At 50.1% G+C, this 20379-nt stretch overlaps 1 protein-coding gene and 1 long non-coding RNA gene across 3 annotated transcripts in view; one reads left to right on the forward strand and one right to left on the reverse strand.

The window, feature by feature from the left end:
• LOC135918238 (uncharacterized) overlaps positions 1–8114 on the forward strand; it is a 64831-nt gene extending 56717 nt beyond the window's left edge. Inside the window, exon 12 of the mRNA XM_070524660.1 lies at positions 6312–8114. Coding sequence (XP_070380761.1) covers positions 6312–7548 — 1237 coding nt within the window. The 3' untranslated portion in view covers positions 7549–8114. The remainder of the gene's footprint in view (positions 1–6311) is intronic.
• A 1455-nt stretch (positions 8115–9569) lies between these two features.
• Positions 9570–20379, reverse strand: part of LOC135911365 (uncharacterized) — a 30082-nt gene continuing 19272 nt past the window's right edge. For both annotated transcript variants that reach the window (XR_010567288.2, XR_010567289.2), the window contains exons 2-3: positions 20051–20206; positions 9570–10425 (exon numbers count right to left, since the gene is read on the reverse strand). This is a non-coding gene — a long non-coding RNA (uncharacterized lncRNA). The remainder of the gene's footprint in view (positions 10426–20050; positions 20207–20379) is intronic.

The raw sequence follows: 20379 nt of genomic DNA on the forward strand, positions 1-20379 counted from the left end.
GCTCAATTATTTTTCTATTCATGCAACGGCTTGTCTACCCTATACATAAAAGCGACCGCAACTAAAGTGAACTTTTTATATTACACCCATGGAGCAGACATTACGTCAACTTTTTTTTTTTTACGTACCACCTTTCGGACCTTCTTATGCGTCAACTTGTTCTTTCTTCTTCTGCAAGGCGGCGGTTAACTTCGCTAACTTATTGGCAGCCATAAATACAACGTTGACACCCCGTATGAAGCAGGAAATAGGTACTCCCTGCTTTCTTTTGTTGCTGCGACATGAAGTGGAGGATGTAGGGAATACCCAGAGCACTCGTCTTCGATTCATTACTTTCTGCAACCATGCGCGAACTCGAGGAAACGATGGACTTCTTCAAGCGTTCGGAAACGTTGGCTTGCTGCTATGCGAGGATAACGTGTTGCTTATTATCGTGTGAATCGCATTTTGGAGCTGACGCCCATTTGGAGCAGATGCGACTTGGTGACACATGGCTCTTCCATTTCTACTCAACTTTGTAATACTTCGACGAAAAGTTTAGCAACGATTTTGATGATCTCGGATAGCGTTCCAACAAGTATTTATCCCGAAAGGTCAATAGGTAATATCTAGAAATTGTGCTTTACGTTAACCTCAGGAAAGTCTTTGGTGAACTTTAAACCCCTACCTTTTTTCTTAATTTGACTGATTTTTACTGAGTGAGATTTGCTCAAGTGAGGTTGATAATGAGTTAGACCGCTACTTGAGCGACCGCGAACTAATAGTTATGCGCTACGCAGACACGATTACTTGGTTTTTGTTCTAGTGATCAATTTGGCAGTGCCACTTTCTCTGTGACTGAGACAGTAATGAGGTGGCGTTCAAGTCCACGCCCCAGCGATGGTCGCCCCCCCCCCCCCCCCCCATTTCTGAATGATAGAAACATATCTGAACGGCAATGAGTTTGTGAGCTACATGCACCATAAGTGAGTGCAAAGTCTGCAACGTGTCACGACCGCCATGTTTTAAACACTACGTATTCCATTCTGATTGTGGGCATGACGTCGCGGGTTCAAGTCCTTATCGCTGCAGCCACATTTCAGTGCAGACTAAACGTAAAAAGTAACAATTACGAAAATACACTTGCGCACAAGAGACTGGGTGCAAAGCAAACCACAGGGGCTCAGGATAAATTAGGAGATCTACGCAACGACGCCTTTCATGGCCCCTACGCTCCTTTAGGGCGTTCAACAGCATGCATCACTCAAGTTTAATGTGACTTGCTCACGTTTTCATTCATGTCGGTGGCACAGTGATCAGTTGTGCCTTCTAAGCTTACTCAGATTAACAATGCTGGCCGCGAATGTCCAGCATTCCCTCTACTGTACGTAACTTCTTGCGGCGCCGTCGAAATGCGCCGTTTGAAACAGACGACACGTTTCGACTCGGTAACTTGGAGTGCGCCGAACAGACGACTTATTTCTATTTCACCATATTTGCAGTGCCATATTGTATCAAAGGGTCTTGACACTACCTCAGGCATCCATTCGTCCTCATGCAAATCCCCTCGACAACTGTTTTATTTTTTATGTTCAAATAGATTTCGAATTAAATATTGGGCCCGCAGTTCCAGCGTTCACCGCAGCGCACGGAACTTGCTTTTCACTTGCGTCGCGCCGAACAGACGATTTTTTTTTTCTTTGGCTCTTCACGCATTTCTTGGTGCCGTTGTAGTTCATCTTTTCTTATCCTCGGTACCAGCAGCTTCTTCTCGGGAACGAATTTTCGATGAGAACAAATTGGAAAGCAACGCGGAAAAAAAAAAGTAATCCGTTTTCCTCTTGAGCTCCCGATGCCCCCACGATCAGGTTCGGTGTCGAAGTTTGCTCACGTAGGCCGTAGACCTTACTGCCCCGCTGGCGTGGTGGGAGACGGGGAGCCTTTTCGCATTAAGTATTCAACTCGGCGAGTGATTTCAAAACGCGTTTCCGAAGGTGCCGGTGAACATGATCTGCTCGTGCCCTGCCCTTCGTGGGGCTTCGCAAATAGTACTAACGTACCCCAAGTAGGGCAGAACTTCCAGTCTCAATTTTTACTTCTTTTCTGTCCAAACTTGTGTAATACTTTTCTTTTTCTGTCTCTATCTATCATCTTTTGTCTCCAAAACACACGAAACTGAAGGCAATATTGTGACTACGAACTGCGCGGACATTTCGTTTTCTATGCTCAAAGCGTCAGCAGCAGCGTTCGACTGGCTGTGCACTTCGAGGCAGTTTGTAATGTGCTCGAGGTAATGTGTAATAATTTGTAATATGCCAGGCTACTCCACTTCGGCTTATCTGTCCGTTGCGCGGAGTAGTTTGATCTAGCGCAACGAGATGGCGCTTCCGGCGATGCACCGCACATTGCCTCAAAGAACGCGCGCGAATAAGAAACCATTACCGTTTCTGCCTTGCTGCTGTGAGACCGGCTGTCGCAAAAATTGGAGGACGCTTAAGCTTCGCCTTCAAGAGCGGAACGCGACAGCATTCCCGTCGACCCGCCAAGGGGTGTAAGACAATGGGCTACGGCGCAGTGACTACGCGTCCCGCATCGGACGCGGTGAGCGTCGAGCAGCGCCGCGTTCGGCGCGGCAACGACATGTGCGCCTGAGCAAGCGACGCACGCCTGAGCCTTAGAAACAGCTCGTTTCTAAGGCAACACCGCGTTCACTAGAGACGCTTTTGTACCGCTTGGAAGCATCGAACTCGTGGCTGAGCAAGGATATATCCTCCTTGTGGCTGAGTGATAGGGTCTCCGTCTCACACTCCTGAGACCCTGGTTCGATTCCCACCCAGCCCATGTTGCAAGTTGTTTTTTATTCATGAAATGTCTGCTGGGATTTATCGCTCACGGCCAACGCCGACGACGCCGACACCGACGCCGACGACACCGGCTTTTCTGCGACACGAGCTCCTTAACGCTTTCGCGTTAAAACGGAACCGCGTGTTCGCTAACGCAGTGTGCCCCATTGACGCTGCAAAACGTGGAATGGTAGATGGATGACGTGCGCTGGCTGCAAGAATACTGACTGGTATATTAAGGAATTCAATGAACATGGGCGGCTAAGTTCACGGACCGCTGCTATGTAAGAACTGGATTGCCTGTGTTGTCGGCCCTTCGCGATCACCAGCCTTCCTCGAAGATAACGAAAATCGCGACCGTTCTGTCGCTAACCTCCAAAAAAAGGGACTTCAACGCTTGAACACAGTGACACAGTTACACACCTCGTTATACACCTCGTTACATAGTGGCTAAGGGAGCAGCGCCGCTCTCTGGTATACACAGTATGCAGGTGACGTCACATCCGCTATTGTCGTCTGCTTCTCCTACCTTCCACCGTCTTGGGGAACCTTACGAACAGGCGCGCGCATAGGCCTAGAGGTTCCCCAACATGGCCGTAAACCGGAAGTCGCGGAATATCCTTGAATGACGTTACGTGCATACTATGTAAAGTAAGCTTCTAGCACGTTATCTACACGCGTCCACCCTAACTCGCACGCAGGCTTGCGCCCATTTTATCGCCGGCACTTGGAGAATAGGAGAATGGGCGTACTCTTTACTCAATTCGCCGAAGCATGTGTGGGATGGCGACTGCACAGACATCGCACGAATATTCGAAGCTGAACGTTTCGTGACGGTACACATAGTAAGCGAGTGACTAGCGATAATACGTCATTGCTGCAAGCTACGAAGAAGCGCTGAACGTTTACGTTCCAAGTCCTATGAGCAGCAAGAGCAAACCTATCGAAACTGAGCACACCGGCAAGCAGTTAGGAAGAAAGACAAGTGGCCGGACCGAGGAACACTACTGAGTCAGAAACGTGGCAAGCAGCTGACTCAAAATGTTGGCCAAATAAAGAACGAAGAGAAAAAACACGTTGTTCCTGAATTGATTAATAATATGTACAGCTCGGAACGCATTCTTAGCTGCGCTTCTAGTACAAGCACCATATGCGCTGCTCGCGCCGTTTTTGCAAGGCGTAATGAGCTCCGAAGCTCTTATATGTCTTCTGAAGCTGTGTCCGAAACATTGCGGGGTCCACCAAATCACCGTCTACGATACCCGCCGAAACAGAGGCTTGCTGAGCCGCACCGGCGTCATGCACTTCCACTGCAAACACGGAGGAAACGGCGGCAGCTGGGTCAACCAATGGCCGTGTCACCACGTGATCAAACGTGGCGGCGCCCATAAGATCACCGTGAAAAAGATGAATAACAACATATAACAAGTGTTCCTGCCGGTAACTGCCTCTAACGTGTAAAACTAGGGAATTCTAGGTAATATGAAAATTTTGGGTGGCCATGATCGATTTCAGAGGGTGGATACCAGAATTTTCGCGATAGTTGCTCGGTAAGGTTAATAATTGTATAAATCTAAAAAAAATATTTGTGACCTTAGGGGTAACGATTGTCTTCATTGCACAATAGGAGTTAGTAATGAAGGCATAAGCTTTTGCTGTAGAAATTGTTCTTTGGACAATTTGGAGAGATAAGACTCAAAACGTGCCGTGAAGTGCACTGCAGTAACAGGTAGTGTTTTTTTTTTCATACTGATATATCTTGCACGGTGTGGAAACGGGAAAAAAAAGAAGCAAGCAAGAAAAGAAAAAAAAAATGCAATTAAGATGGAAACTGTATCTTGTGGTAGAAGCAGAGCCTACGTCCTTGTAGCGGGCGACTGGTAAATCGACTCGCGTTAAGTATTCAACGCAGTCACTGATTTCAGATCGCTTAGTGTAGGTCACTTCAGTACTCAGTTCTGAACAGCTCTCTAAACCGTATTAGACAGTACTGAAGTAGTACTCGAGGTCTCCTGCAGATCTGCCTCCCGGGTACTAACCGCAGGATCTCGCTCATCGTTCTTTCAGTGGACCATCGATGCCTAAGCATGTTACGGTGAGAAAATAGCCGATAAATGAACTAGTTGATTGATCTTTCAATCAATACATCTACTTTATATAAGCACATAATCAGCTAAGCATGAATGCAAGGCAGTAGCCCCGCTTTTCGTGATTTCATGATTAAGATGTACTGCGTGTCGCAGCGTTTTTTTACACAGCGTATGTATAGCGCTATGATAACGACGCCACCGTGGAAAAAGGCCAGGACCACCGCGGCTTTACATTTCATTTTTCGCAGCTGACACGACCCTGTCAGGGCTTCCTCCGAAATATTATGGCAGACATTTTTGTGCCAGTGAAGAAGTGATGGGGGTAGTGCTCGAATTTTTATAATGATGACTGTTTGTGTTTGGTTCATGAAATGCCAAATGGTAATGCGGAGAACGTACTGCTCGGAGATGCCGTCAGGGCAGTGTGCCACCTACCTTGCGCAAGAGGTGGTTCCAAAGCGAATCCGCAAGTAGTCGCTCAACCATCAGCGTACACGCCTAAATGCAAGACGTGTGGCAAGGTTGTCCATCTGTTTATTTTTTTTTCAGCACACTGTGCAACCCTCTCCACGTCTACTGCGAGAGTTAGGTACACAATAGAATGACACAAGCAGTGGAAATAACAGGAGAGAGCAGAAAATCAACCAATCATGCTTATCTCCATCGCATTTTGAGCATAGACAGTTTTCGGAGACTCGTGTAGTGGAGTTGAGTCGTACGGGGGCCTTGGGACCTACGTGCCCGAACCCCTTGGACAAATAAAGATGTTTCCCTCTCTCTTTCTCTGTCAGGTCAATTCTTTGCAAAAGTAAAGAAAAAGACAGTGTGCCGCAATTGTTCAGCAACCACTGTACTGGTCAGACTTTGTTTAAATGTATATACAGCTTACAGAGGCTAAAAGACATCTTATTTCAGTATAATCGGGTCTGCTCCCCAATAATCACGAAATATAGGAAACGTACTACGTCCTATGGTTTCTCCTTCAGGGCAACGTCAAGCTTTATATACCTTGTTTCCATTCCATTGGCAAGCTCTAGCCGGTTTACATCAGTACCATAACGTTTGTCTCACGTGTACCTACCATGGTCATATATTTTCCTGCCTTTCTTTTTTCCTTGTACCGTCTCCTCCTCCTCCTCCTCCTCCTCCTCCTAAGGCGTTTCGGTTCCCGTTTTCCTTCCCTATGCGTATTAGCGTGCAGGCGCATCTACTTCGGCAGTGTTCTCTGTATTTCATTAAAGGGCCATCTCTCTCTCTCTCTCTCGGAACGCCAATACAATGGATGCGTATTTGTCGCGTACCAAGCTCACTGTTTCCACCGCCCGCTTTAGCACTCTCTGTTCTCGTCTGTCGCTCGCTGCCGTTTAATATTCGCCGCTCCTTTGTCTACTCGAGGCAGCCTACCGTTCGTCGTTCAGCGCAGCCGGCTCCGCGCTGCCAGCACAAGCAGCCGCGAGCGGTTCCCCCTCATGGGTTCCGAGTGGGTCGCCCTGAACAACTTCGTCGAGCGCTGCGACTGGCGCCTCCTGTTCAGCCTGAACGCCCACCGGCTCGAGGACGTGGAGCCTTCGTCTCCCGTCTTCGGCCGCTGGGACCTTCGAGACGCCGCGCTGCTCATGCGCTTCAGCGAGCGCCACAACCTCACCTCGAGGCTCATGTGGCAGCTGGGAGAGGCCGCGGCCGAGAACTGGCCCGGCCCCGGTCCCAGCCCTTACGCGCTGGCTTGCGAGTACGAGGCGCTCCGCGACCTGGTCTCCTTCTACCCGGCACCCCTGGTTGGGCCCGGCGTGTCGACCCTGCGCAGTCCCGGGCTGCGCTACCTGGAGCGCTTCATAAAGGGCCGTGGCCGGTTCGTCGACGTGGTGTCCCTGAGGCACGTCCTTCACGACTCCTCCAACGTCACCGTCAAGGACCTCCTGGACCCCGCCGTCATGGAACGCTTCGACTCGCAGCTGCAGAACGTGCAGGCCCTGGTCGAAACGGCGGCGCCCCGGATCACGAGGATCTGGCTGACGTCCCTGTCCACGACGCCCGGCTTCGTCGACGGCGTCTCGGGAACGTTCGCCGCCATGCTGTCCTGGACCGAGGCCTTCGGCGTGGCCTCCAAGAGGGGCGTGGCCGCGGTGCTGCGCGACTCGCTTCTCGGAGCCACGGCCGAATCCATGATCGTGGCCAAAAACGAATCCGGCGAAGGAGTCAAGCCGACGGCCGACTACTGGGTGACGCTACTGCTGGCCAAACACGTGGGCCAGAAGGTGCTGACCATCGAGGAGTCGAAGCTGAAGGATCCGGCCACTCGAATCTACGTCCACTGCGCCCGTAACTATCCGGGCGGGCTGGCCTTTTACGGCGTCCGCCTCGCCGACACGGGCGCCAAATTGAAGAAAACGGGATCTCGGAAGCTCTGGGAGAACCAGCTGCGTTGGATTCTCACGTCGGCTTCGGATCTCGGAGGCTCCGAAGTGCACCTGAATGGCGAGCCGCTGTCCTGGTTCGGCGGCGATGGAACAAACCCCCCAGACCCTAAACCAGAAGAATTGCGGTACACCATTATCAGTCTGCCAGCTTGGTCGATGGGTTTGTTCGTGTTCCCCAATGTCAAAGCGGAGGCCTGCTACCATAACTGGACTCCCTAAATTTATTTGTTCCTGCCCAGTAAAGCAGCCGTCGAAAAACACGTCTGTCTTACGGAATTCGACGTCATCAGAAGCCAGACTCCAACAGCACTGTTTTAAGCTAGCTCCAAGGAAGATAACGAGTTATTGTCCTATGCGCCACTGCCTATTGATTCTCAACAAACATTACGTATAGTTATAGGTGCTGTTACATATTTTGTAATGTTCATCACATTGTCTTCGTATTTTCTACCGGCGCCATACGAGCGCGCGTCTGCTTGTGATGTTGCATTTCCATCTTCGATGAGTCACGCATAATGCATATAATGCATACTGTATTGAAGCAGGGCGTGCAAGTATAAACGTCAAGATGGCTACCCTGAGTGTTAGCTTGATCAAAATATGAACATTGACTTATGAAATATGGCCAGGGTTCTTGTGGCACATTGGTATAAACGCCGAGGTATGATTGCTGGGATTCTATTACTGTTTCCGGTAACCACTGATCGCTTATGGTCTGGAAGGAGCGGCGTACAGTAAAACAGAAAACAAGCTAACCAATAAATCAAGCTACAGTCTCCTCTCGATTATGATATCAAGTGTTTGAGTACTCCTTGGCTAATGGAATTATATGTTTGTCAAAAAAAAAAAGAGAGATTCAGAATGATCAAGTGAATTACTGCGGCAAGCAGTTGAACTGCAATGCATCCTTCGCACGAACTACACCACCATGCAGTTACACAACCTAATAACCGTTCACATAAAAGGGTATGCTCAAGATTGATTTTTCCTTGAAAGCCATTGTGCACTGCGCAGAAACTGTCTCACGCTATGTCCACGCAATCGGCACAGTTCGTCCCAAGTGGCAGCCAGGGGCCATCGGTTACATGGCGAAATTCGTAGCTTCTTCGGTGCGCCATATGCCCTAGTCAGGAGCAACTCCTCAAAAGATGTGCACATCAGCAACTGAAAATCAACAACAGCCGCATTTTCGATGCGGGCACCCCGGCATGAACGGAGACGTTGCATGGTGTGCGTGTGTTTCAGGTACGCCGGAGGGTGGAGGCGATCATCGCAATAATTTTCAGGTTCAATTTCTATCACAAAATTTATGTGATATTTCTGATGCTACCTTAATTAAGATCTGTTGAAACAATTTTACGATCTCACAGGAAAGTCAAGCACATCGCATCTTTCTTTCTGTTTTGGGGGGCAGACCGTGCGGTGGTGATGTTATCACAGTCGTACATTTATTGCTTGGAACACAACAAATGGGAAACGAGAAGAGACCAAAGACATTCGACGTTTCGTAGGCAAATTTGGAGGCATAAGATACTTTTGAGTGCAGTGAGAAATTTCGAGATGGATCCAATGGCATGCGTGATGCGCATTTCTTGATAAGTCTCACTTAATTACATGGAAGTCACGTGATCTTGGGTGATGGATGACTGAAGGAGACGACGAGACACGCTGTTCGTAGTTTATTTAGCCGTTGAGCACTTTGATGGACAGCAAATAAAAATAACGACTTAATATTTCAGGGAAGCTGTTAAGGGCTGCTTTCCCCACTATCGTGTTCGTGGGTAGAAAAAAATCCCGCACCGACCCGCGGTGAAGGACGCAGGCGTTAAGCACTCCCCATACGTGGGCCGATCCCACATACGCTGGTATATGGACTCCTTTCTTTAATGGAGTGAATTTTCTTTAAATGGAGCGAAGATTGTTATTTTAGCTGAGAGCGGAAACAATTGCCTTTGTTAGTGTACTTCGCTTTTGCAGTGGACAATAATGCTTTGAGCTGCACTTCGCGCGCTTAATTGGGCGTAAGCTTGTCCTGTAAACTTCCGCATACTAATCCAGCTTTGAAAGTCCAGCTTCTTTCTACGTGAGCCGGCTGACTTAATCCCGCATTGGTCGCCACTTCAATGACGGCATTCCGACGTGTAATACTAACGCATACTTCGGTTCTTTTGTGCCCCGGAGCTAGCAACACTTGGAATAGCCTCCCTCCTTCTGTCACTGCCCTTCACAGACACTGTCAATTCAGTTGAATTCAGCTTTATTTTTCCTTGAGGCTGTCGCTCAACTTCTGAGACCGATGTTCCCGTCTTCGACGGTCCGAATCGTCTTGCCACTGTGAAAAATAAAGAGGCGGCACCATGCGGGTTCCAGACTCGGTGTGTGGCGGTGGCTGATGTTCTGGTAGGCTTGGCCGAGAACTTCGGGGTTTCCATGGGCATTGCCGACAGAACTGTGCAGGGCGGATGCGCCATGGAAACCTCGGGGCTCAGGACTGTCTCGGTGAGGTCAACCTTGATTGGGGTCGTCAACTTCGTCGCCACCGATGCTCGGTGCTGTTCAACTGTGGCCGGCGCTGGCGCTGTTTGTCACTCCCAGTGCTCCGTCTTAGCACACAAGCGCAAATAACCAGGAACGCGTTCGAGTGAGACATTTGTCGCTGTTTCCGTTTTCGTGTTATTCGAACAAATCAATAGAAAGGACGTTTAGGATTCCCGATGTCTTCCCGTGGCCCGATTGTATGTTTTCTTGGGGGGGGGGGGGGGGGAAGGGGGAGGTGCTGCCCGTCGCGATGCCCAGTGGTCACGGCGTTGCTCTGTTGAGCTCAAGGTCCCGGGTTCAATCCCTGTCGTGGCGGCCGCACTTTGAGGGCCGCGATATGCAAAATCGCTCGTGCACTTAGACCTGGGTGCGCGTTAAAGAACCCCAGGTGGTCAAAGTTATTCCAGCCTACCCCACTACGGCGTGCCTCATAATCGGAATGTGGTTCTAACACTTAAAAACCCCCAGAATTTAAATAACTCAATTTTGTTAACGCAGTGGCTTGGATCGGGAGGTTTGTGACGCTTCCAGTCGATTGCAGTGGCCTCCTGTTCGTTTCTGTAAAGAAAAGAAAGGGGTGGAAACGTGTTTGACTTTTTTCTCAAAAGAAACGTCTAGCATCAAAGTCACTGCCGGTCGCGTGGAAACATTCAGCCAAGTTGCGGGAGGTGTGCTTTCGAGATGAGTGCGGAACTGTGACTTTGGGCACACGGGATCACGATATGTACGTGTGCAATCATCTCTTTGTTGGTGCTGGAAGTTGGTGCGCCTTTGGTATATACGTATCTGAAGTTTCAGGGCAGTTTCCTGGAGGCCATTACGCCGCCTTTATTTTAAGGTAACCTGCTCGATTGCCTTACACTTTAACTTTAATTAAGGTTGGCCGTACTTTAAACACTGTCTGTGGGTAAGTACACAGGACGGACTGAAGTGGCCACACACAGCTCTGACACTCAAGACTTGGCATGCATCTATAAAGAAAGAAATAACGAAAATCATAAATAAATAAGCATACACACACACACATGCATAATCACACCAAATCAGCACAATTGTCGTGTTGCATCACGCAAATATACATCAACAGGACACGACTCCGAAACCGGCCGTTCAAAGAACAAACCGCAATGCTGTCCTATATGGCATGTTGTACGCGCCGATAATTTACTGTTGGTGTATCTTTGCGTGATGCGTCGTTGCGGGATGCAGCGCCAAGATTGAGTTAATCCGGTGTGATTGTTTGTGTGTAGGCATGCGGCGGCGCGCCGTATTTCCAATAAAATTTGTCTAGAGTCAGCGCTGTGTGTTACTGCCTCTTCTCTCCGCCCTGTCTATTTCGCGCTGTACCCACAGTGTTGATTAACCAACAAACCCAACTGTCTGCACTTTCGTACTTTTACAACTTTCCGTACTGGACCTTGCAGGTTTCCATTTGATCACTGTGAATTGGTCGAGTTTTAGACACCTTGAAAACGTGCAATAAATTTACATCTCGAAGTTGTTGCGATTAAGGTTATGTTTTCCTTGCATCGTCGTGTGTATGGAATAGAGAAATAGTTTAACCGTGTGAGCAGCTTGTTTCATTCACAGTTTTAGGCGTCTGGCGTGGCCTGTTTGAATTTAACAAAATTGAAAGTTTCTTATAGAAAAATGATTTAACAGGGAACAGTTGCACACATACTAGCAACAGCTCCATGCTCGTTTTCTCGACTAATGTACTTTGACAAGCTGGCATTCGAACAAGATCCCTTACCCCGCAAGCAGCACTACGCTTGGCATGTTACATACTCGTGTACACCTGCTCTAAAGAAATACGAATAAAGCAGGCACAATAATAGGATAATATGGGCAACACTATTGGATGACTTCGAACTCAGCCAACCCTTCGCCATTTGTAGATACAATCCTACCGTTCTGAAATTCCTCCACGCTTCGACGCTGCCACATGGTAGGACCACATTGGCTGGTATGCATTTGAGCTGCGCTAGGCGTTACTGCTGGTTTAGCGAAATGCGCTGTAGCGAGTGACAAGACCTGATGTGTAAAATTCGTTTGTAGCTCATTTTCTTATAGTCGACCTCGCACGTAGTACTCGCACTATAGAAAGAAAAGTATGCTCAGTAATTTGCTCATTGCGGAATACTTGAAATTAGTGTTTGGCTGATCACGGTCCGCTGCGCTCACATTTCGCGTCATGATTTCACCTTTTAAAGGTAATCTGTTAAAGGGCACTTCACGTACACATTGGGCAGAAACCATCGTCTATGACTGTCAATTTAAAGGCATAGCCGGATGCTTCAAGAGGAATTTATTAAAGGAATGACGTGCTTGAAGCGTACGTTTGTTCCAGTGATGATACTTAGCTGGCGTTTGTTGTTTCATTGCGTAATTATTTAAATAAGCACAGCAGTTAAGCAGCCACTCTCCTGTTATATTAAGCGCCACTGCTGTATTCCGCTCGCCGCTCGCACCGCCTCCAGCGTTTCTAGCGCCGCCGTTCGCCGAACACCATCACGTGGTCGAAACAGGCTCCACTGCTCTGCGGAGAAGCCAACTATCCGCAGGTCACGCCAAACGCTCCGCAGGAACCGGCCGGCCAAGTGCAATTGGCGTCGGCACTGTTTGTTGTTGTTGCTTGTTCCTCGATGCATGCTGGTCCGAAGATAGGTGCTCGCAGGTCTCATCTCGGTTAAATTTCGCGATCCATGTCACACGACGCACTGACAGCTAGCTCTTGAAGTATGACGAGGTGTACAAAAAAGCTTTTTTTTTTAATCTAAGCACGGCGCTGCAGAAATTTCGCAAGTCGATGCACCCACGTGAACTTTACTCGTATAATAGACACGTGACGCATGCAGTCTTAGTCAGCGCGTGTATTTGATGGGAAAGCCACTCCGCCTCCCTTCAGACGCGCAGGCCGCCCATGCGCCTTCGATAACGAGACATCACGACGGCGGCGTGAATGTCCCTCGAGCGTCTGTGCAGTCCTTGTTCAATTAAACACCCCAAAAACGGTACGACACGAACGTTACTCTGAAGAACATCTACCGATCATATGTTAACAGCCCAGAGGTTCAGACGCGATGCCTGCGAATTGTTCCTTGGCTAGGCTCATCTTGGCTGACCTCTAACGCGGAGCCATTGAAACGTGACGTGACAAACAAAAAATACGGTGCATTGACTAAATCAAACAGCGAAAGGAAGTTACATATCTGATCGAGGTACACCGAAGGTACCATCTATTTAATAACTCTTGATTTTGCGTTTCAAGGCAAAATCGGAGCTGCGATCCAGGCTGAGTCGTGACTTTTCTTTGATTGACATGTGATACCGTCAGAGACTACGCACGTCGCCATCGGCTTTCAGCGCCTACGCGCGGAAACCTGCGGCATTACCTTTACAAGCTTCGCTGTTAAAATACTGACAGAAAAATTAAGCAAACCCAACTACGACTGACATCACGGTCGTCATCCATCTCGTGGTCGCCTGCTGGCTAATCAGTCCTCAGAAGCTCCACAGTTTAGGAAGAGCAACGAATGTATAAGCGCCCCTCTTGCACATAATGTAATCCACTTTGTCCGGCACATGATTTGTATAGCAAGCTACATTGGATATAACGAAAGACTCTGGTAGAACTATGCACATCACAGAAACTGCGGCCGCAGAATAAGAACTGCAACAATGACGGAGAGAGCAACAACCCGTAGACTCTCTAAGAGCCAGTTCGTTCGCATTCGACACTTCAGAGAGAGAGAGAGAGGGCTCTTTATTAGAAAAAAATGGCTGTGGCTTAGGTAAGGTTAAGCCCAGGATGCGAAGCATACTAGCCTTTATTTTAGTTGTTGAACCACTGTTTAGCCTGGTTAACTGCTGTTGCTTGGCTATATTTGGTTCGGCTAGACGAAGAAACAACTCATGCATTACTTCTTCGCCTTCAAGAGTGGAACGCGACAGCGTTCCCGTCGACCCGCCAAGGGGTGTAAGACAATGGGCTACAGGGCAGCGACTACGCGCCCCGCATTGGACGCGGTGAGCGTCGAGCAAAGCAGCGTTCGGCGCGGCAACGAAATGTGCGCCTGAGCAAGAGACGCACGCCTTAGAAACAGCGCGTTTCTAAGGCAACACCGCATTCACTAGAGGCGCTTTTGTACCGCTTTGAAGCGTTGTACTCGTGGCTCAGTGGTAGCGTCTCCGTCCCACACTCCGGAGACCCTGGTTCGATTCCCACCCAGCCCGTCTTGCAAGAGTTGAGCCAAAGCCACTTCTCCTCTGTCGTGACGTCACGGTGTCACGTGATTTCATGGTCACCGCCGCGCCTGAGGAGCTGGGTTGAGCCCTCGTAATATGCTTCGCATAAAACAGAGAATTCTGCCGGTGCGTATATAACCGCTGTCATGCTACTATCATACGATGGCTGCTACACCGCACCTGTCACTTTCGAATAAAGTCAGTCGGGTGAAATTCGGAGCAATACTTCTCGTCCTTCGCGTTTTTATAGCGCCGTTGTCAGCGGGCTGAAGACTTCCTGCACCACACGGCACGCGCCGTCAGCTATATACGGAACTGCCTTGCACGAGAGCCTGCGGCGAAGGCGTTCCCGAAGAACTCTTCTGCGCTGGCCCGACGTCGAACGCTGCCCCCTCATTCTCCGGTGGCCGAAGCCGTGCCCTCATCCATGCCACATACCTCTGCTTCTTCCTTCGCTTCGTTCTTTTCTACGCGCTTTTTCGTTCGTTCACTCGTTCGTTCGTTGACCACCTTACATCGTGCCTTCTATGACAGGCTTTGAGAGCGTTGCCCACCGCTCCGGAGGAGCCAGCGAAGACCGTCTTGACCTGTCGCTGACCCCCTCCCCCCCCCCCCCTCACCGTCCGCTGGAAAGCCGGACTTCGCGTCGGCCGCACGCTTGTCTGGCAAGACGGCTGGGCGTTGACCCTAGCACGGGTTCCTCGGCCGCTTTGCCCGGCGCGACGCCTCCTCGCCCGTCTCTCGCGCGCTGACCAGAGGACAGACCGGCGTGCGGTCCGTCCCGGCCAAGCTCGGACGCCGGCCGAGGAACCCGCCCGACCGGGGTAGTCGCGAGCGTGCGTTGACGGAAAAGGGCGTGTTCCTCTCGTTGGGATGCCCACCTCTCTATCGACGCCACGGTCGCACCCCCTCGCGCCGCGATACCGGAGTCGACGCTTCCCGGTTGTTCACATCGATGTGCGGCGGAGGCGAAGTGGCAGCCGCCCTGGCATGCGGCATTTGAGGAACTCCCCCTCCTGCCCCCCCGCCGCGGGCTCACCCTTTGTTGGCGGCGGGGAAGCCTTTCGAAGCGGTCTGGTGGTTTCTTCCGCAGGGCCCTGCGGAATCGTGCTTGCGAAGTGCGACGGAGGCAGTCACGAGTAATTGTGGCGGCGCAGTTATGACGGGGCGTGGCTAACTACAGTTACACGTAGTTGGTCCGGGACCTCCTGTTCACTGTCTAGCCACCAGAATGACTCAACGGGCAGCAGCGGGTTTATCATTGCGGAGGCACGCACGATGGCTTCGCTCGAAGCATGTGGCTAGTCGCGCCGGCCCGCTGGCCGCACCGGCCGGTGCTATTCTGAATGCGGTCCAGTTCGCCATCTCGTCGGCTCTGATTGGCCCGCAGGGTGGCGACACCTGCTCTGATTGACTGAAAAGCGCAGTATGGTGGAACTTGACATTGCGAAGAATAGTATGCCTGGACATTGTCACCTCTGACGTGATCGCACGGAGGAGGAGGGGGCGCCCGCTATGATTGGCTGAGAACCTCAAATGTGGCGGAATTCGACAGTGTCAAGAATAGTATCCCTGGGCATTGTCTTCAATGATTGTATCACAAGGCGGGTACGCCAGGTCTTACTGGCTGGAAACCTCAAGATGCCAGAATTTGGCAGTGTCGAGATTAGTATCCTTGGACAACGTAACCTTAGACTGGATCAGAGAGGGAAGGCGCCCGCCCTCCATTTTATAAAATTACGTAGAGGAGAACATCCCAGCATGAAAATGCTTTGTGGCTGTTGCCGTGAAGACCCACCCACTTCGATTCGAAATCTCCCATGCTGTACTTGCTCTTGGACGTGTCAGAAAGAGCTAAACGATAAAGTCGCAGTTCGCTTAGCCTCACCTGACGCGGAGGACAAAGTATCAGCGGCGCTTTGTCGTTATTACCGAAATCGCCTGTTTCTTCCGACAAAATTAACTCTACAAAACAACGCCTCCGAGTCCCGAAAGTGTTTTCATTTCTATCTGCCAGTTACCGGGACAGCACTGTAGCGTTAGTGATGCGTTGGCGAAAACGTCTCTTTATTGTGCTTCTCCGGCAGCGGGAACCTCGAAAGCGGACTACCTCGCATCGAGAATTCTCAATAACCTTCCCGAACTCCAAAAGGTACAACTTTCCGCATAAGTTTCAGCGCGTATATACTGGACATGAACTACGCGTGCGCAAAGTTCCATCTCGAAATCTCTACAGGATTTCTTACACGAAAAATATTAATGTTTATTGGGTACGTTAAAGGGGCATTTTGGTGGAATTCATGTGAACTGACGTAGTCACCCGGTATCACCGTCCTCATTAAACCGCCTTACTTGCAGCGCACACACTAATTATGTAACCGTATTTCGCTATTATTGTAGTATGAACTTGTGTTGACGCTTCTTTTGTTTTTTTAAATGCACATTTTCAGCAATAAAATTCAATTAATTTCAGCATTTGTTTTCCCATTTTGCTGAGCATCATTGCAGGCTCAAAAGTGAACGCTTGTTTTCCGTAATTCGTTCTTGTTTTCAGTGTGCCCCTTGCGACATCTCGAAAGCTGCAACGTTCATTCAAGCGACCGTTTTTATCCTTCTCATCGACCCTTTCCTCTCTTTCTTACCTTTTTGCTTCCTCTGCCCAACGCTCACTGCTTGTAACTTAAGTTCTGGCCTCTATCTCGATGATCGCTCGATGAGCTCTCGATGATCGCTCGGTGAGCTCTCGATGATCGCTCGGTGAGCTCTCGATGATCGCTCGAAACTCAGTGCGCTTTTCTCGTTGACCAAACGCCTCAACCATCGTGTGCCTTGCTTCCGGCACTGGTTTCTCGTTACGTGTTTAAAACCTAGCGCGATCGCGATGACGTCGTACACACTTCGGCGTACGACTCTGGGACGGCGCCAAATTCAGTGCCTCCGGTTTTAAATGGACGTCTGCGGCGAAGTAGAGCGACCGGCTGGCGCGCCCGTAACAAATCTGGAACACGGAGCTCGAACCGCTTATCACTCTTTGTGTGCGTGTGTGTATGTGCCTCATTCGACAGGCCGCTGCCGCACCTTTGAGAGCGTCTATCTGCACGATGCGAGCAGCTTCGACTCGTGCAGATAACCCATAGCTCCGGTGGCTTCGCCGAAATACCGGTTATCCCGTTCCACTTACCGCGCGTTAAGGTGGAGTTACTTCCTCTTCTGTCCGTGCACGAGGAGGTCTTTGGCGACCGGGAAGACAGCCGAGATCAAAAGCCAAGATTAATTTCTGTCTATAGTACGCGTATAATTCGAGGCTTATCCCTTACACACGCAGTGTCCTTGCGTATCATCGTGCCAATCAAGGCTGCTGATAGTGAAGCTCTTAGGGAAAAAGAGGGCGTGCCACTGTCTACTCTGTCTCATGGCTATAGCTCGTAAGAAATAAAGGTCCGGCTAACTATACTGAGGTATGCGGCCGCTAACTACCATGCGTGACGGCCATATGCAGTCGTCTACAGTTCTTGCTGTAGAGCGACTGCCAGGCCTTCCGGTGACGCCCTTGGGAATACCGGGAAGCAGGGAAATCATCCGTTGGTTAATTACGAAAAGCGCGCTATTAGTGACCCAGTTCGTGTTGACGGAAGCCGCGTACGTGTGCTTTGACTTAGAAGGGAGCGCGGATGCTTTTCTTGATATTCGTTACGGTGCTGTTATCATTATGGTTTTAGGTTCAGTGTCTGATCATGGTGCACGAAGGCTCCGCAAGAGGGCGTTGTAACTTGGGACCAACCCTGACTTTTTTCGTTCAAATACGTGTGGATCGCCGAAATGTCCTCTTCAGACAACCGCTGAACCGATTTGAATTAAATCTAACGAATTTAGCAACGCCGAATCGAGAAAAGAGAAAACGTCCGGAGCCTCATGGATGGGGAATCGAACTGCTCCATTGCGAAACAATATTTCATATCTCTCCACCGGTCACGTAACTGCGTTTATTAAGCGACAGCTTGCTATGAACGCATTTTGCCATCATCGTGACGCGTCAACCCGACGCGCCAATACGCATGCGTTGTTCCTAAAGGTCACGCCCACCTTGCTACGCAACCTATCAAGCACGAGCTCGCTTTTCTCAGCCTCCTGGGCAACTCCTTGCGCACGCTTCTCCGGTACCAGGAAACGCACGCGAGATAGGAAGATTATTAGAGAGTTTTAGTTTAGGGGACGCAAGCGGCTTGCGTACGCAAGAGCTAGGGGCGACGGTACTGCGCATGCGCAGACTGAGACGTAGAGGTCTGAGCATGCGCAGTACAATCGCCCAGTGGCGTAGCTAGGTAGTCAGGCATCAGGGGCCCATAGGTCTTCTGTCACCCCCCTCTTCGAGTGTAGCCGGTGGAAAGAGGGGTGTCTTCAGACGTATATGACACCGCCCCCCCCCCCTCGCTGGCCCCTTGCACCCAGGGCCCACGGCACCTCCCCCCCGTTGCTACGCCACTGACGTCGCCCGTAGTTCTTGCGTACGCAAATCACTTGCGTCCCCTAAACTAAAGCTCTCTATTGTTTGGGGACAAGGTACGCCCCAACGGGTGCAAACTGGAGTGTACTCGAATGAGGTTGAGTGGCCCGGAGTGCCCTCCCGCTGAGGCGCCGCGTGTGGGAAAAAAAGAAATTGTGCGAGGGCCCTGCGATCGAACGGGATTGGGGCGGAGACGCGCACCGCGGCAATCGTTCTCTGCGGAGGCTGAGACCGATTGCGTATCTGCACTCTTTAAAGCAGCGCTCTATATCAAGTGCAAATTTACATTTATATCATTTCGCCAAACAATATATATGTATACGAGGCACGGATCATACAACATGACATTTTCAATTTTGCTGTCATTGTGTTGTGCGTCGTCTGCTAGCGAGCGCACGTTCGTTGCGCGGATGCCCGCCCTGTTTTTTGTTGTAGAGAGCTTGTGCAGTACATTTTTGAACGGCTTTATTTGCTTTGGTGCGCCCGTAACTCTTGTCGGCCGTTAGTCATTGTAATTTTAGCCCGGTTAACTACTGTCTCCAACACTGTTTTCTAAAAGTAGCACGTAGTTTCTTCGCAGGAGCCACCAGTCGGCAACGTTTAGTTACGCAAGAAAATTTGATCGCATTCTTTCGCGCCCGCTTTTTGTTGGTTGGATATTAGGAAGCCGGGTAAACAATCGAAGCGAACATTATTATAGCGAAATAATTAAATCAGGCTTATTAACTGCGTGGTGCGAAGACGAGAAGGGGATGGCTAAAGTTCTCGGTAAATGAAAGGGCATACATATTCGCGACATCTACATAATATAGAGATTATCAGATACTTTAAGTGAACTAGCTGTAGCAGTCTTAACTCTCTGCCTGAATAAACGTTTTTGTAGTGGCGAACGAATACGGCACCGCCACACATTTTTTCACGATGGTGCCGTGAAATCTGCCGCATCCAGCGAAAAGCGTACGTGGAGTTTATCGCACTTTTGCTGCTATTTGCATATCGATCGCTCTTTCGGAGGAGGCTGTGAACCGGAAACGCTGTGTGCGGATTCAATCGTAGACCACCCGCCGTGGTTGCTCAGTGGCTATGGTGTTGGGCTGCTGTGCACGAGGTCGCGGGATCGAATCCCGGCCACGGCGGCCGCATTTCGATGGGGGCGAAATGCGAAAACACCCGCGTGCTTAGATTTAGGCGCACGTTAAAGAACCCCAGGTGGTCAAAATTTCCGGAGTCCTCCACTACGGCGTGCCTCATAATCAGAAAGTGGTTTTGGCACGTAAAACCCCAAATATTATTATTATTATTATCAATCGTAGACCTTGCGCCGCTTTCTATCTGTGAGGCGCGCCTCAAGGTAGGCAAGATCAGCGGCATGTAACAAAGTAGGAACGTGCAAGCAATCGGGATTTTTAATAAAAACGACGCGAAGCTCACCGCTTTTCAAGAACGAGCCCGGGGGGACGCATGCTCGGTCACTTCAGGAGGGCGTCCCTCCGTGCTGGCGACGGAAACGACCAGGCCGCGGTGGTGCTCGGGGTTCGTGTTGTTGCGGGGCTCTATCGCTGCTAGGGCTCGTATTCCAAGTGTCACCTGCATCGGAGGACAATTTCTTTTAGGAGAGCGCCGGTATTTCATCATCGTGCTGTAGCAACGCGGACTCTTTCGTGTACACAAAATAGGCCATTGCGCGTGTTATAATAACCAAGGAACACGATGGGTTAGAACCCTTACGTTGGGGAACAAAGCAACATTAGTGTGCCTTA

This window comes from Dermacentor albipictus, chromosome 8, assembly GCF_038994185.2.
Source record: "Dermacentor albipictus isolate Rhodes 1998 colony chromosome 8, USDA_Dalb.pri_finalv2, whole genome shotgun sequence".
NCBI classification, from domain to species: domain Eukaryota; kingdom Metazoa; phylum Arthropoda; class Arachnida; order Ixodida; family Ixodidae; genus Dermacentor; species Dermacentor albipictus.